Source organism: Protopterus annectens, chromosome 13.part0 (genome assembly GCF_019279795.1).
Source record: "Protopterus annectens isolate FY-2018-M chromosome 13.part0, PAN1.0, whole genome shotgun sequence".
NCBI lineage: Eukaryota > Metazoa > Chordata > Ceratodontiformes > Protopteridae > Protopterus > Protopterus annectens.
This window is the reverse complement of record NC_056747.1, coordinates 550,093,236-550,110,425: the sequence shown is the minus strand read 5'-3', so window position 1 is coordinate 550,110,425 and position 17,190 is coordinate 550,093,236. Positions and strand designations below refer to the sequence as shown.

The following is a 17,190-nucleotide window of genomic DNA, read 5'->3' as shown; positions in this document are numbered from 1 at the left end:
CAATCAAAACCTCAGTAATTATTCTGTACTGACTCGAACAAAACAAGATCAAACAATTTGGAGCAAACGGTTCTGAAAAGCTTTTCATGTTCATATTATTTTCAAATACACATATGGCACATGCACTGAAGTTCAGTTACTATTCCATTTTATTTGTTCAAGTTAATTTTGTAATATTTTCTTTTTTTTTCTGTCTACTAGCCACTGCTTAGCAAGCAGATGTCCTAATATCTCTCTTTAGGTCTAAACAGTCTAAACCAGGAGGTAATACCCCCTTCTCTAAACAAAAAAGTACCCATTTGTAGCTTTGGAAGTTTATCAACAGTGAATTATAAGAAGTTTAATTTAATTGGTTACTTTATATTCCAGACTTTTATACCAAATGGCCACCTATTTGTTAATTTAAGGCCATTTCCTACTTTCTGTGTAAAATACTTAGCTGTGTCCCAAAGTTCAGGAATCATGGATGATATCATCTTAATGAAGCCCTACAGGCATTTCTGGAGAATTCTGTAGAATCAGTAGTGGCAAAAGTAGCGTCCAGCTAGTAAATGTTAACTGTGTAGGGAGGGGTACTGATATTATTGTTTCCTCTCTAGATAAGCTAGAGGACTCGAGCCAATAAGAGGCAGGTTGGATATCCTGAGGAGACTTTAACTGCCGCCAAGCTTGGTGTGGGCAGTCTTAAGAGAGTGTGAGGAGAGTGAGATGCACAATAGGAGTGGTATTACCTTGCAGGGAAGGGAGATTCATTGCTTTGTTGTATTGCCCTCCCATCAGCTTTTTTAAGCAAACATGATAGACACTCATCCCTGATTTATAAACCAACTAGGGACGATGACATCAAATTCCTGATGCACCATATGAGGAAAGGCAATGTGTAGTGAAATCTTCACAGTTAAGGATACAGGGAGGTCATGTAGTATCTGCATTAAACACACCATATTCAGAAACCAAACTGGAAAGCCAAGAGCATGAGCTATAAGCTAGCACAACTGTAAAGCTCTGAAAAGTTATCTCCTGCAAAATATTTTCATAGGTAGTTTCTAGGCTTGCAGTCTAGGAGACCATCGAGGAGCCTAGACCAAATTCCCAGTTGCCCCTAAACACTGTCTGGTTAAGTGACTTGCTCAAGGTCACACAGGAAGCAAATAATGGCTAAGGGAATCAAACCCTGTACCAAACAACAACTCATGGCCTTAGCCCTCTGTGCCAACTGGAAAAGTGTTAAGGCAAATAGAATAGGTCTATATTAGAACATCGAAGTATTACTACATCAAATGTTCTAATATCGAACCATTTCACTCGAAACACCACAACATCGAACACTCAGAACGGCAATTTTTTTCCCAGGGAAAAAATTTGCTGTTCCAACAAACATACACACAATACAAGCACACCAAAATACATAAACCACACACATACACTTCACAAAACCGTACACTAAACCATAGATACACTACTAGCTATCCACTTACCTTAACCCAACCCTAACCCTAAGGTCTGTAACTACCGCACACTCACCTTACCCGCTCCCTAACCCTAAAGTCCCTATTGCACACTCACCTTACCTGCTCCCTAACCCTAAGGTCCCTATCCCGCACTCCCCTTCATTCGCACACTTACCTTAACCTGGTCCGTAACCTTCGCTCCACAGTCGAGGAAATAGGGAAGCTGCAGAAACGGCCCACCAAATACTTTCCCTAGGAAAGTATTTGATATTCTGCAGCTTCACTATTTTCAGCTTTCGATGCAAAGGGTTCAATATTAGTACATTTGAAGTAGTAATACTTCGATGTACTAATATAGACCCAAATAGAACTAACATTTCAAAGAGAAACAATGAAGTTTGCTTTTGCACAATGACAAAGCCCTCACTGCCTCCCTTCCTATATATGGGGTTCAAATCCTACATCCTGTAATTGGAACTAGTTACAATGAATGAGTTCTTATGGTCAGATAATACAGCCAATTTGCTCTAATGCACAGAGTTCATCAAACTAATCACATTCAGTAATTGTTAAATTCCATGAAAAGGTTACACAATCCACATAGAGGAATAAGACTGGGACTCCGATCATAACCATCTTATGTGATCTACACATGGATGCCAACAAATTCATCTCAAGGCTGCTCTCTTACAAACTACTGTTATTTCCACTAATAGGACTTTATCTTTCTTGTTTTCCAATAAGTGTGTTGGTAATCTCCAATGTCTCTCCATTCTTCACCTCTCTCTCTCCCCTATTATCTGCAGACCTATCATAACATGGTTTGATAAAGTAATTAGTTCTATTTTAACTTCTTTAACCCAATCTATGTGTTCTTTTGTAATTTGTCCTCTAGCAATCCTTGCCCATGCTTTATGTCACTATGAAAAAAAGTATATTCCCCTCCAATTTGCCTGCCACACCTTATCTGCCTTAATTTTCTCATGCTATTGCTCTTATGCTCTCTCTCTTAAAATGTCCTTCCTTAGTCAGTTTCATAGCCCGTGGTCCACCTTTTGCTTCATTCCTCTTTACTGTTGTGTTCCAGCCCCCCATATATACTCCTACTCCTGACAGAAATATTATCTGAGAGAGGATGGCTGTTCCCTCAGTGGTTGTCACCTTTGGGGAGGGCATAAACAGAAACTAATGACCGTTTTGTACCCTCTGTCACACCTTTATTCCAGCATATCTTCCTCTTTTGCCTTCTAGCTCATCCTCTGCATTCATTGGGCAGACCTTCTGTAACATTACAACTACTTGTCTTTGTCTCCTTTTCCCTCAGGAGGATCTAGCCACTACAGTAAACTCAGTTACCTGGCACCCATGGGAATTGGTAAATACTGGATAATTGTAGTTTCTGGTTGCTTGAGAGTTACTATTAAAAACAGGCCTGACTAATACTGTAACCTATGCTATCTGGTTTGACTTGTTCTCAGGTTGGGAAGAGAGGACATTTATTCCTATCTTCCCTTTCAAAACTCTAAAAACGTAAGGTATGTTTCTGTGGGGGGACCAAAAGTACAACACATAAAAATTGTACTGTATTTCTTGACATTTTTTTTACCAGTTGCTTGAGTTCCAATTAACTGAGAGTTTACTATACTTTGTAGCCCCCTCTCCCAGTCTCTGCGTTCAATACGTTTCTTGTATCATAAGTACCAATGCTTTTATTTGCAGCATATGTATTAGCATTCTCTCTCTCTTTTCCCTTTAACCCTAAGCTCATTCAGATTCCAGAACTTGATATCTAATGCAAAGTTGCTAGGTATTCCCATCAAAATCTAATTTATCCCTACTTCAGGCATCACACAATCCTCTTTCTTCCATTTAATCTTTCCACTCTTACATCCTCGTTGATTTTTATTTACACCTATTCCCCATATCTCAGCTATCAGAATGATGTACACACACACACACACATATATATATATATATATATATATATATATATATATATATATATATATATATATATATACCTCCATTCTTCAGAGATTTCTTTCCTCTTTTGTTTGGGATGCCTTATCTCAGTATCTCTGCCGTAACTATGGCAGTGCTATGTTTTAAACTGACTGGGATGCCTTGTCCCAGCATGCCTGCTGTATGGCAAAGCTGTGTTTTTTAGCTGACCGGGAGTCCCTCCTACTCTGCACTACTTCTGTTTTCTCCATATGGTATTTGTTATTCACTTTAAAATTGTACTTATTCGACTCCTGCCTTCCCTCTTCCCCTTTTCTTCTTTTGTCAATCGTCTAGCTTAAGTCTAACTACTAACTCCTTACTCAGTGCTTTCATGTCTTGACCATGCTGTATTTAGTTGTCTACCTTAAGTCTAACTACTAACTCCTTACTCAGTGCTTTCATGTCTTGACCATGCTGTATTTAGTTGTCTACCTTAAGTCTAACTACTAACTCCTTACTCAGTGCTTTCATGTCTTGACCATGCTGTATTTAGTTGTCTACCTTAAGTCTAACTACTAACTCCTTACTCAGTGCTTTCATGTCTTGACCATGCTGTATTTAGTTGTCTAGCTTAAGTCTAACTACTAACTCCTTACTCAGTGCGTTCATGTCTTAACCATGCTGTATTTAGTTGTCTACCTTAAGTCTAACTACTAACTCCTTACTCAGTGCTTTCATGTCTTGACCATGCTGTACTTAGTTGTCTAGCTTAAGTCTAACTACTAACTCCTTACTCAGTGCTTTCATGTCTTGACCATGCTGTATTTAGTTGTCTACCTTAAGTCTAACTACTAACTCCTTACTCAGTGCTTTCATGTCTTGACCATGCTGTACTTAGTTGTCTAGCTTAAGTCTAACTACTAACTCCTTACTCAGTGCTTTCATGTCTTGACCATGCTGTATTTAGTTGTCTACCTTAAGTCTAACTACTAACTCCTTACTCAGTGCTTTCATGTCTTGACCATGCTGTACTTAGTTGTCTAGCTTAAGTCTAACTACTAACTCCTTACTCAGTGCTTTCATGTCTTGACCATGCTGTACTTAGTTGTCTAGCTTAAGTCTAACTACTAACTCCTTACTCAGTGCTTTCATGTCTTGACCATGCTGTACTTAGTTGTCTAGCTTAAGTCCAGCTACTAACTCCTTACCTGAGTGGTTTATGTCTTGACCATGCTGTACTTAATCAACGGCGGTGACTTTTCCAACATCTCTGTGAAGTCATTTTTAACCCTTTTTTCCTATCTGTTGATTGTAATGCCACACCCCCATTTATTCCCCTGTTATGTTAGCGGGTTTTTCTCTATTTCCATTATATTATGCATATTGAACCTCTATTAATCTTCTTTTTTCTAAAGTGGGTGTTCCCTCATACTGGTTCCTAGCCATTTATTTCATAATACCAATTTTCTTTTGTGGCAGCCTTACTCTGAGCTGCTCTATATATTCCCTTAAATCCATTGTCTTATTGTTGTATCTGTTTTGCCTCCCGTTCTATCTCACATTCTCTATGTCAGTTTCCACCTTTCTACAATAGCATTTGCTCTCTGCACCTGGTTAACTATCCCTACTTCCTTTTTTATACATCATTTATAATCTTGTATCTACATTCTTGCCACTATCCACTGCATACATTTATTTATATTTTAACCATTTCAGTTGCCTACTTAATGTTTTCATTCCCAGAATTTATTGGAATAATAGGTTAAGTAGATAGTCTTGTCATCTTACCTAGGTCGATCTATTTCTCACCCAGCATTTGTTTTAGGATTGCATGAACCACCATTCTTGAGTGTGAGAAAGTGAGCCTACCTGATTTGTACCTTCAACACCCATCAGCTATCCGTTTCTCCACACCTCCCCTTTTCTTCCTTCACAAGTTCTTATCAGTTTCTTAATATCTTTTCAAGAAAAATCCCCACCCTGCATTCTCTGAATCACACCCATGCTGCCCTTCATCAGTTGCAATGCAGTCTAAACATTTCGCCACTCTTTCCCCTTTATGTCCCATATCTCTTCGTTTCTGTCCTCAATGCGTCAGCAACTTAACTGTCTTCACTTTTCTCACCACTCCCTTTTCTACCTCTTCCATGCCTGCTCATGTGATACTGTGTCATCTGCACACAAGATAAAACACAATCAGTGATATGTTATTACAAATCTCCCCTCCCCCATTCTCTTTCACATCCACATCTCCCATTCCCTCTTTTGTTTTAATTCAGATACATGCAACATATATAAAACTGTCATCACCACTGATTAAGAATTACTTTAACATGCTGCATTAGTCTCCTGACATTTAATATTATTTTAACAGTTCAGGCAGTCCAATCACTGAGAGTGATGCCGGCCAACACATGCTAAGCTTACATCAATCAAGACCTCTGACTGCTGGGATCACAGTGCAGCTTTATTGTCTTCTCCTAAAATAATTCACAATGATAAGTCTTACTATGGAGTACGTATCATTAACAAAATCCATTTTAACAAAAAATTACTTACTAATAACTGAGAGATTAATAAATGTCACAAAAAATGCTGATCCGTTGCAACGAACACCAACAAATAAACCAAAAAAAAACTCTCAGGTGTCCCAGGGTAACAAAATCCGCCATAAGCAACGCCACGGCTAAAAGATAAAATACTTTATTCCATGAGATAAAAAATGTTAAGCGCTTTCATCCATAACATGTATTCAAGGACTTCATCGAACATTTAAAATAGTGCAAACCAACCTCTTTTAAAAATGAGTAATTAATGATGTCACTAATGACTGATTTAAAATTAAAGAAATATTGCTATCAACTTAAAACGTACACCATAAGCAAATAAATCATAAGATAAAACATAAATTTGAAAAATACACAAAATCTTATCATATTTCAAAGCTGTAATGCTCTTTTTTTCAAAACAGGCAATAATGGCACATGGTCATTTAAACCTGGTGTATAGTTAGCTTTCAGTCTAATAATCCAGTATACCTCCCTAAGCTCAAGCATCGATTTGCCCCCTAGGTATTTTTATAGACAGGATTTTGAAGGAAACACTAAGGGAAGTCCCATATTTACTGAGGGACTCATGGGACTTCCTGTCTAAGTTTGAAAATAATTGGTATAGTGAAGAATGTTTGTTTTCTACGACTGACATAGTAGATCTTTTTACTTCAATCCCTCACAAGGTTGGTCTGGAATTGTTCCATGAAGCCATTTTAGAACTTACAAATCTTAAGAATGATTTGATTAATTTTATTATGGTAGCTATGGAGTTTATTTTGACCTCCAATTTTTTTAATTTTGAGGGGGAATTTTTTAAACAAACCCACGGGGTTGCCATGGGAGCTTTATTTGCCCCTGTGTATACGAATCTTGTTTTATACTCTTGGGGAGAAAAAAATATGTATTTTTGAGTATTTTCAGTACACAGTGGTACACCTATTTTCACTGTTTGGATGATATATTCATCCTTTGGAAGAGCAAAAAAACAGGGTTCATGGATTTTTCTAATTATATTAATCATATTTGTCCCTACTTTAAATTTACATCCACTAGTTCCTCGGAAGGTATTAATTACCTAGCTGTTATGGTTTCCAAGGATAAGGAAAGAAGGATTTTTTTCTCTAAGATTTTTAGGAAAGAGACTTTCTCGAACAGCTATTTGAGTTTCAATAGCTGTCACCCGCCACATAATAAGAAAAATATTTTCAAGGGGCAGTTGGTTAGGGCTGCCAGAATATGTTCTAGTAAGGAACTGTTTCAGGAAGAAACTAAGTACATTACAAACATGTTCAAATTAAGGGATTACCCTGACCAGCCCCTCCTGGAGATTAATAATGAATTACAAACAGGATGGGGTAATAAGTTCAGACCCATTCTTTGTAGAGTGGAATCTATTTCAAATATCTCAGTGAAACACAATGGTCCTGAGGAAAACTTTTGTAGAGCCATGGTCCTTGCATATGGGGAGGGAGAAAAACAAGTAAGAGATATTCTAAAGAAAAATTGGAATATTTTTAGGACTAACCGAGAGATTTTCAATATATTGGGTTCTTGTCCTAGCGTAGTTTACAAAACAGGACGTAACATTAAATATCTTATGGAACACCCATCACCTATTGTCCCCTTAGTACACAAAGGTACCACTAGTTGTGGTAGTTGTAGACAATGTCCATATGTTTGTAATAATGACAGTATTTTTGCTAAGGATAGTGTGAAAGGAATTAATTTACAGAGAGGGAATTGCAGCTCCAAAGCGTTGATCTATATTGAATTGTGCCCACTGTGTAAGAACTTCTATGTGGGTAAAACAGAAAGAAAATTGAGAACCAGGATATATGAACATACTTGCACAATAGAAAAAGGTAATTCTAATAATGCCTTATTTAAACATACCCTGAACTGTTGTTACAATAAAACACCAAGGTTTGTGTTAGGTATAAAGTGGTTCCCTGTAGAGTCAGGGGTGGGTGGTGGTAATTGATGCTTGAGCTTAGAGAGGTATACTGGATTATTAGATTGAAAGCTAACTATACACCAGGTTTAAATGAACATATACCATTATTGCCTGTTTTGAAAAAAAAGAGCATTACAGCTTTGAAATATGATAAGATTTTGTGTATTTTTCAAATTTATGTTTGTTTATATTATGATTTATATGTTTATGGTGTACGTTTTAGGTTGATAGCAATATTTCTTTAATTTTAAGTCAGTCATTAGTGACATCATTAATTACTCATTTTTAAAAGAGGTTGGTTTGCACTATTTTAAATATTCTGAAGAAGTCATTGAATACATGTTATGGATGAAAGCGCTTAACATTTTTTATCTCATGGAATAAAGTGTTTTATCTTTCAACCGTGGCATGGCTTAGGGTGGATTTTGTTACCCTGGGACACCTGAGAGTTTTTATTTATTTATTTATTTTTTTAGATTAATAAACATGCTTTACTTGATCATGCATTTGACTTTTTCCATTCCACAACTGTTAATGTACTAATATAGCTCAACATAGATTTACAGACCCCTTTGTTTAGTTTTCCACTGCCATGTCCTGGGTCTTTTTACTCCTGTTCTCACAGATACTTCTGGCTTTTTCTCTAAGTCATTTTTATTTCTGAAAAAGGGGAAAGCAGCCATTTCCAAAGTGATTTCATTGTTGCTGGGGCTGGCATCTTCCCATGGAGTTTTCACGTTCTTCAACCTGCTTCCATGATGGCCTCTATCCACTGAGTCACAGGCTTTTGGACAAAGGTTAGTGCTTCCACCAGCTGCATAAAAAATGTAGCCCCTCCATTTGTGAATATTTACATGGTGGTAAGATACAAAAGACATCAGCAAATTTCCTCCTGTTTATGAGCTCAGATCCCCAGAAGGAATGAATTTAATTTCTTCCTTGTTTATTATGAATAATCTTGTTCTACAAACACTATAATACCATCACCTTTCAATTGCTTCCCAGGCTGCCATACTTTATCTAGAATTCTTTTTTTTTAAGTTCATACGTTTGGAATCTTGCAATTATTGGGGGAGCCCTTCTGGTTCCCTCTGTCTGTGGTGCCATTGAATTCTATGGGCTCTATCTGCACTGATTTCTATTTTTTCACTCTACAATCTGTCCTTTCAGCCTTCTCTGGAATACCAATTATTTTGATGCTTTTTCTTCTGGCCCAGTCTTCTAGGTCAGTGAGTTTCACTTCCACACAATCCACGCTTGCTTCTGCTGCTTCCATTCTAGCCTTTAATTCTACATTTTCATCTATCAGAGTTTCTGGAATGTCTGAGTGTTCATTTAGTCTGTTCTGCAGTTCTTCCATCTTCTGCTCTTAATCATGCATATTTTTCTGTAGTACTGTCTTCAGGATCTTAATTTCAGTGCATATTGTTAATACTGTCACCGGGCCATCTGCTCTTTTTCCATGCCCTCTAACTCAGTTTTCGGATCCCAACATTGTTTCTGTTTTTTTTTTTTTCCATGTTTACCAATATCTTACACCTATAGCTCTTAGTGGAATTTACCCCTTTTTACTGATATACACATGTTTTTCAAACAGTGTACCTCTTTAAACTTGTGGAGTACAGGGAGAGTGCATGTATTTCAAAGAGCCACCATACCAGAAGTCCATATATGGCATTTTGCTCCCCGTTAGGACCTTGATCTTGCCCACTGGCTCTTATACATTCACCTAATTGGCCCATTCATTTGAGGACAACAGAAGCTCGGTATTCCCAGTCTAAGCAAAAGCCCTATGGCTTATTCATTCCTCTTTGGGAACTGCTACCAGCCATCGATTCCTTGGTGGGAATCTGGTGATATGGAACATAACAGCTTACTGGTTCTTGGGGAGAGCCTACCCTCTCCCTCTGGGAACAACCCCCCCATCAGTGGTTCTTCCAATCCTGCAGTTGCTATTTCCTGAGGGGAAGTATGCCTCCTCATGATGGTCTCTCTTTGGCTACTTAGTGTAAAAGCAAATTAATAGTGCAAGCTCATCCAGCTTGACTTCCACTGGTGAACACCTAGCATTCCAGTTGGATGTCACCCATGTGATTAACCACAGCTGTCGCTGTCCCCCTGGGATTGACAAGGCAGCAATGGCCTCTCACACTCATCCTCCCTGATCATGCCCTATATCCACCTGAGATGCGACTCAAACTTGGGTCACCTGCAGTGTATTCAGGAGTTATCCTTCTATACCACTTTTGTAGCAATATTTTATTAATAAAGGTATTTGGTGGTTTAAAAACTCACAATACCATATAAAGGAAAATTACTTTTCTTAGGCTATTTGTACTTTCAGATCTTTTCTTGTTTTGTGGTTCTGGGGTTAAATATATCTGGATGGAAGACAGCAGTCCAGAGTTCAAATCTTAATCATAAGCAAACATTTTCTTTTACTTCCTACCACAGATTATTAAAAGAAAAAAATCTGGATGCAGCATTAGTTGCTTTTCAGTATGTATAATCTATAGATATTTTATACTTTAATCATGAACTAAGTAGGCTTATCCTTATGAAAATTATGAATATAAAACTTAGGTGGTCACTTTTTATGGCAATTTTATTCAAGGTAGAGTTCATTAAGAGTATAAATAAAAAACGCGGTTGCTATTATAATAGTCCTCACTAAACAAAATTCACAAATTAGCTAATATGATACAATTTTTAGATTAAAAAAATAAAAACATCAATAATTATCTTAAGTCTTTAATCTCAAAAGAGTTCACTGTTAGAATCGTACGATTTGCAAAGCTCATTTATTGAAACACATCTGGTATAAAACTTTAAAGAAAGAATGCAACAAGTAACCAGAGGGAAATCATGTAATAAAAGCTAAGGCTGATATCCCATAGTTTCATAATCAAATTATATAGGTAGAAATGATATACAGCAGACTTGCTGATGTCTTAAGTCTTACCAAAGCCAGTTAAAGACTAAGTGGATGTGTGTATGCACATTAGTTACATGCATTTAATGCAACAGCTTGGGATGTAGGTCCAACCATGATAATTATTGCTTGAATAAATTGGTGTACCATATAAAGTCACATACCTAGGCCCTTTGTCTCCCCTCCTTACTGTTGTAGACCAATGAAGTCTAGAATTAAAATGAGTTATTTAATATAGATAATAATGAAGCTTGAGTAATTGTTTCATAACAGGTAATAATTGTAACTTCTATGCAAAATGTTAGGGGAACACAGTTATTTTGATGAAATCATATAAATGTCTATAAAGCATGTATAATGAAAACTAATAAATTACTTTTGTAGTTACTATAGGAATGAGATCTTTAACATTGTGGCTTTAGTTGTTTCCTCTACGGGAACCTTTGACAAACACTACCAATAACGGGGTTTGTTTTGACAAACTAAGTACAGCTCTGTAATTTTTTGGGGAGTATTCCCTTACCTCATAAGATGCATATGGGTAGCTTAAACAGAAAAGATGTGGGTAACTTACAAAGGTTATCCCTGGGCTATTTCAAAAAATAAACTTAAGTATATGTTGTGTTTTTCTGTGCACAATCTTTCACATAATCATCTGCTTTAGGGTTTATCCATGGATGATTTTTTTCTTGCATAAGTGAGGCAGTCATGATTCAACAAAGAGTTATGCTTCCTGAAGTCTGTTCAGGATGTTCATTTTTGCAAATACCCTGAACAGTCTGGTATTCGTGACTGGCCGCATGCTATGTAACTTGGACCGTTAACATTTTATGGTGCCAGTAATTGCCATGGACCATTTCTCACAATGCCTTTGTGGGTATAATGAAAATGAACAACTGTTGAAACAAGCTGCACAAAAGGGTAGAAAATGTAAAATTAGACTATGGCTGACTCAATGGTCTTCATGCTCTGACTTACTCTGTCTCCTCCGGGACTGGAAGTGGTCTTAGTTCATGTCCCTCTTTTGATACTATAAATAAGATTCACAAAGAAGAAACAACAGTTAAACTTTGACTATTATTTAATTCTTTAAGCATGTTAAATATAATAATCATAGTGTGTATTAGTGTGATGATTTGTATTCAAAATGGCAAATGCATCCAAATAACTGATAGCAAATGAACTAAAACCATAGCTATTCATGTAACACCATTAACACTTAGTAAATGAAATAAAACCCTAGCTATTCATGTAAAACCGTTAACACTTTACAATCGTTTTGCAAAAATTCCATGTCATCAGGCATTACAGCTGTTACTGTACACACAAATATGTAACACAATAAACTGAAGTACACAGAATGAGTAACAACTGTGATCACTTGATACTGCAATAAGGAAATAAATGTACATTAAGCATGCATAGCAATAACAATAGCACACTGAATACTAGAATAGGGAAATAACTGCACACATTAAAAGTACAATAGGGAGATACTGAAACTTCTCATGATGGAGATGACATAGCCAATAGTTTTCTGTCCATCCATTTTACAAACGGCATACACATTAGTGTAGAATACTGCAATGTTATTTATAAAATATGCCTTCAGAGAATACTGGATTCTGCAATGATGAATTTAGTACATAAATATATCAGGATAATTCCACAGGCCAAAACTTTGGTATAGATTCATGATGTCTTCTTTTTTTAACAGTGTCAGCCTTTTCCACTGTCACATCATCTCCAAAGTTTTAAATAATCACATCTCCGATTTAGATTGTGTTGTAATAGTGGAAATGTATTACTATTATGGATGGTTAGCATTTGTTTTGTCAGTTATAAAATGTATGCCTTATTTGTTTTATCGAGAAAAGACCGAGAGAATGATACCGTCCACAGACCAAAATACATGCATTTGCACTTATATTTAAGCTTTATAACTCACTTTCCTTAAGGAAGGTTCATATAGCACAAAAGTCTTGTTTGAACTAACCAAGCAACTTAACTAGAGTTGTCTATTACTAGAAATATTGTGTGGTACCAACATTGTTTATTTCTGGGTGCAACTTGGTATGGGACTTCAAAGGTACAATTAATGCTAGGTATGTTATAAAATGAAAAGAGGCAAGGATGGTTCAGAAAGTGAAATGAAACAAGTTATGAGGTCATGCAGATGACTGTAATGAATGCATGTGGAAATGCAGTGAGTCATTGAAATCAGTTATTGAAAAAAAAATAGAAAATATTGCAATGCCCTGCACTTAAGTAAAGAAGAACCAACATTTTACAAGACATGAATATGGTGAAGAAATTGGGATGGGAAACTGCCACCCTATTATAAAATTTGTAAACAAGCACTTTGCAGACAGTAACATTTATGCGATCCTTTCTCAGGAAATGTCCTAAAATACATCAATGATGTATCATTTTATGATATTCATACCTAGACCATCCACTGAGAAGGCTTTATTTATTACCTGGCATTATAATGCAACTTTAGGTATAATTGAAAGTTGCTTTTAACACATAGATGTAACTCACAAAGTAATTTTTCTTTCATGCTTGTACAGTTTGAGTTGCATTACTTTTTAATCATTTTGTGTCTCCTTTCAATCTGTCAGATAGTCAGTGAACCTTTGGGACAAGTCTTCAATATCACGTGCCACTGCTGCTTACCTGTGTCTGTACTAAATGGTATACAGGTCCAACTCTATATGGTATACAGGTCCAACTCTATATGCAAGTGTCTCTTCAGCGAGAGTGGTCTCTTCCAAGGGGACACTGCATGCAGGTGCTTACTCTGGTCAGGTTAATGCAGCATTAATTTGTCCAGAAACAGGCTGGCTCACTAGTGCAGTGTGTCTATCTGTACCACCAGTAATCCCAGATTCTGTTACCACCCTGGGTACTACAGATTCACTCATACCAGGAGGAACCTGACTGTCTGGAGGCCAGGACTTCTCTTGACCTCAGGAAAGATGCCATTTTTTAATATATATTTCTTGGCCCTAACTCTCTCCTGACATTAAGCAACACTCCTTACCCTGAGAGAGAAACTGAAGCCATCAGATGGTAAGTAACTCAGGATTTGTTTTATTTTATGTATCCTGTTCTCCAGTCCAAAGAGAAGTATGACATACACTGAGCATAATACAGGCTGTGTGCTTAGCTGAGACATCATTGAACACCCCACAAATGCACCAGTTTCTTCCTTCCCAGCCTTGTTATATGGGTTACCTGTCTGTGCCATAGCTAATTCCAGCCTTTAGCCAGTGCACCATTCTGTGATCAGGGACTATCCTTCCTTCCCTCGACCTCTGTCTAGACAAGGGCAGCTGATATCTCTGCCTGCTGGTGCTGTGTCAGTTGGACCACTAATTGAACCAGATGGCCCTTGTCATAGGCAAGAGATCTGACTCCATGTTAGCGAGTTTGTCAAGCAATGGCGTATACCTCACACCCTATCTATTTTATGGAGTGGGCCAGGAGGTGTAATTTCAGGCTTACAAGCAAGAAGTATCAGTGCCTGAAAGATACCTGCATAGGCTGTGATTGCAAACATGCTTATGTATCTTCTGTCTGATAATACTGTACAGCTGTACTGAACAATTCAAGACAAAAAAACTTCATTCTGCAGTTCCTTACCACCCTGGCAACCACACCATTTTAGTGTGAAATATATGTAGGAATGAATAGGTGCCATAACCTGATGATGGTCAGAGAGCATATAATAAAATACTGATGGGACAATAGATAAAAATAAGGCCTAATTGCATATAAAGAGGATAGATGTAATACAGTACCTACCCTGTAGATCACAACAGGCTAAATACTATCTAACAGGGATCTTCAGTGGTATAAGCCACTATCTCCTTTTAAATCCGGTATCCCTTTCTGGACTCATGATATGCATGTGAGTGGTTTACATGCTATCTGCTTAACCATATCTTCTCAATCCAAGTATAGCATATCCTTTTAAATCTCTCTAACATTTCAAGTAGTGTTTCTGAAATAACAACTCTCAGCAAACTTGTTTTTTTATCTGCTTTTATTAATAATCTAACCACACATATAACAGCTGTACACACCATGCTAATAATATAATCATTGCAAGAAGCTTACCAACTCTTTAATTAATTCAAACCCAACCACAAAATAACTTCAGTTTCCTGAGGTGATTGCCAAAACAAGAAACTGTCACCAAATACAGACAAAACTAAATCAGAGTTGTTGGAACTTAAAGAATTAGGAACTAACCTAATCTACCCATTAAACATAACTTACAGATCCTCTTCGAGTAAGCTACAGACTTCAAATAGTTGGACGACTGGCCAGAGCCACTTTTCACAAAACTGCACCGTAAATAAAAATTCCCAAAAGCCAAAAATGCAATGCACAGTCAGAAGAAAGGTGACACACAGAGCATCCGGTATCATAGACAAAAATGTTCTACCACTACAAATCGAGCCTGATCTTCCTAGCCTCACCCAAGGCATTATATTCAACATAAATTTACTTTAAGTCTCACTCAAGTGACAGTGTTACTGTGTCTCTGAACAACCCAAACATTGCTGTTTTTCTGTCAGCATGGCCATCTGAGCAATGATCTAGTCTGCTAATTACAACTCTCATATATAACTCCTTATTTGTGACTCAATGTCCACATGTAGCCAATAAACTAACTCTGGCTAAGACTAAATACGCCCTAAGTTCACAGTCGACTGGAGCTGCTGCGTTTCATATTCACAACAGCAAGCTTACACATGAAGCACTTCTCAGCTGTACAGATTTTTGCAGAAGGTCCAGATTTTTGCCTCATATTTTTTGTCTGTTTCACATAAAATTGTGGTTTTCTGGCAAATCATTAAAGGTTGAAGTCAAAAAATAATGACAGACAACTGAGTTTCAGACATCACACACTTCAGAAAAATTCATGTTAATGAAAAATCTGTTTTTCTATCAACTTTCTAAGTTTGTAAGAGCAATATTTAAAAGGTATCCCTATTTTTGGGCCTTTGTCCCCCATTATTTATGGCTTTGTCCAGATGTCTTGCTGTAAGAGGTTGAGACATATGAGAAGATTCCTTGCAAACAATAGGTTCAGCTACCTGGAACAAACTTCATAATGTGCTGTAGCTTTATGTGCATTTTTCCTGGTGACCATCTGGCCTGGCCAGCTATGACTTCTCCCATTCATTCTCCTTCACTGAGGAGAGAGCTGGTCACATCAAAGCCATCATTCCAACATCCATGAAGGATTTTCCTGATTTTTGGCTCAACCTCACTCTGCTGGCTGATGTGCAAGTCTTTTGATGCCAGGGCCTTTTATGCCTTTCCTTGCATGCATGTGTGTGCTATACCACACACATGTAATGAGATCTATCATGCAAATGCAGCTTGGCAGAGCCAACTGTTTATCCTCTTCACGTACGTACACACCTCTCTCTCACCAGGTGCTAACAACTGAACCTGACTTGACTATCTCCAGTGCCCAGGATGGGTGAACAGGTATAGGTTCATAGGTTGGTACTAGGCTATCATTCCTAGAGCCTATACAAGCCTAGCCATAACAATTCCCTGGCTATTTCTTCTCAGCATATTTATTTCTCTGGATCCTTGTCTAGCAGGGTGACTGACGTGATCTCTTGAGTGAATTTCCTATCACCCATCAAATCATCAAGGTTCCTTTTGAAGAGGGCCAAGGAGGCGCTTTGCTTGACATGTATGGGCAGTCTATTCCAGAGTCTGGGGAGTCTCTGGGTCAGGAACCTATCCCTCCAGCACACTTTGTTCATTGTAATGAAAAGGTTTAGATCCCTGGAGCATGTGGCTCTGAGGGACTGGGATTTCTTTAAGTGGAGCATGTCCAACAGCTCAGGGTTTGACATGGCCTTGTATGTTAAGCAGAGATCGCCTCTGAGTAGACGATATGCCACAGAGTATAGCTGGAGTTTTTTTTAGATGGTCAGCATAGGGCATCTGCTTTAGGCCTGTGATTCTTTTAGTGAGGTATTTCTGTGGCCTTTCCAGCTGTTGCAAATGTCTTGTGAGGTACATACCAAATGGGGCATTGTACTCTATAATGGGTCTAATGAGGGATGAGTACAGTGGGATAATGACCTCCTTTTTTTTTCATGCCCACCCTCACTCTCCTTTCAGTTTTTCCAATGATATTCAGGTCCCTGGTCATTTCCAAGTCATCTGGGAGATAAAATAACATTACTCTCTGCACCACAGAGTTAGCTAATGCACCATACTTTTGATAACCTCTTCTTTCTTTCTTTCTTTCTTTCTTTCTTTCTTTCTTTCTTTCTTTCTTTCTTTCTTTCTTTCTTTCTTTCTTTCTTTCTTTCT

At 37.6% G+C, this 17,190-nt stretch overlaps 1 protein-coding gene across 1 annotated transcript in view; it reads right to left on the bottom strand.

Annotated features, from left to right (window-relative positions):
* The window catches only part of LAT2 (linker for activation of T cells family member 2), a 412,539-nt gene that overhangs the window by 141,250 nt on the left and 254,099 nt on the right, over positions 1–17,190 (bottom strand). Inside the window, exon 7 of the mRNA XM_044054201.1 lies at positions 11,812–11,863. Within this exon, the coding sequence (XP_043910136.1) occupies positions 11,812–11,863 (52 nt within the window). The remainder of the gene's footprint in view (positions 1–11,811; positions 11,864–17,190) is intronic.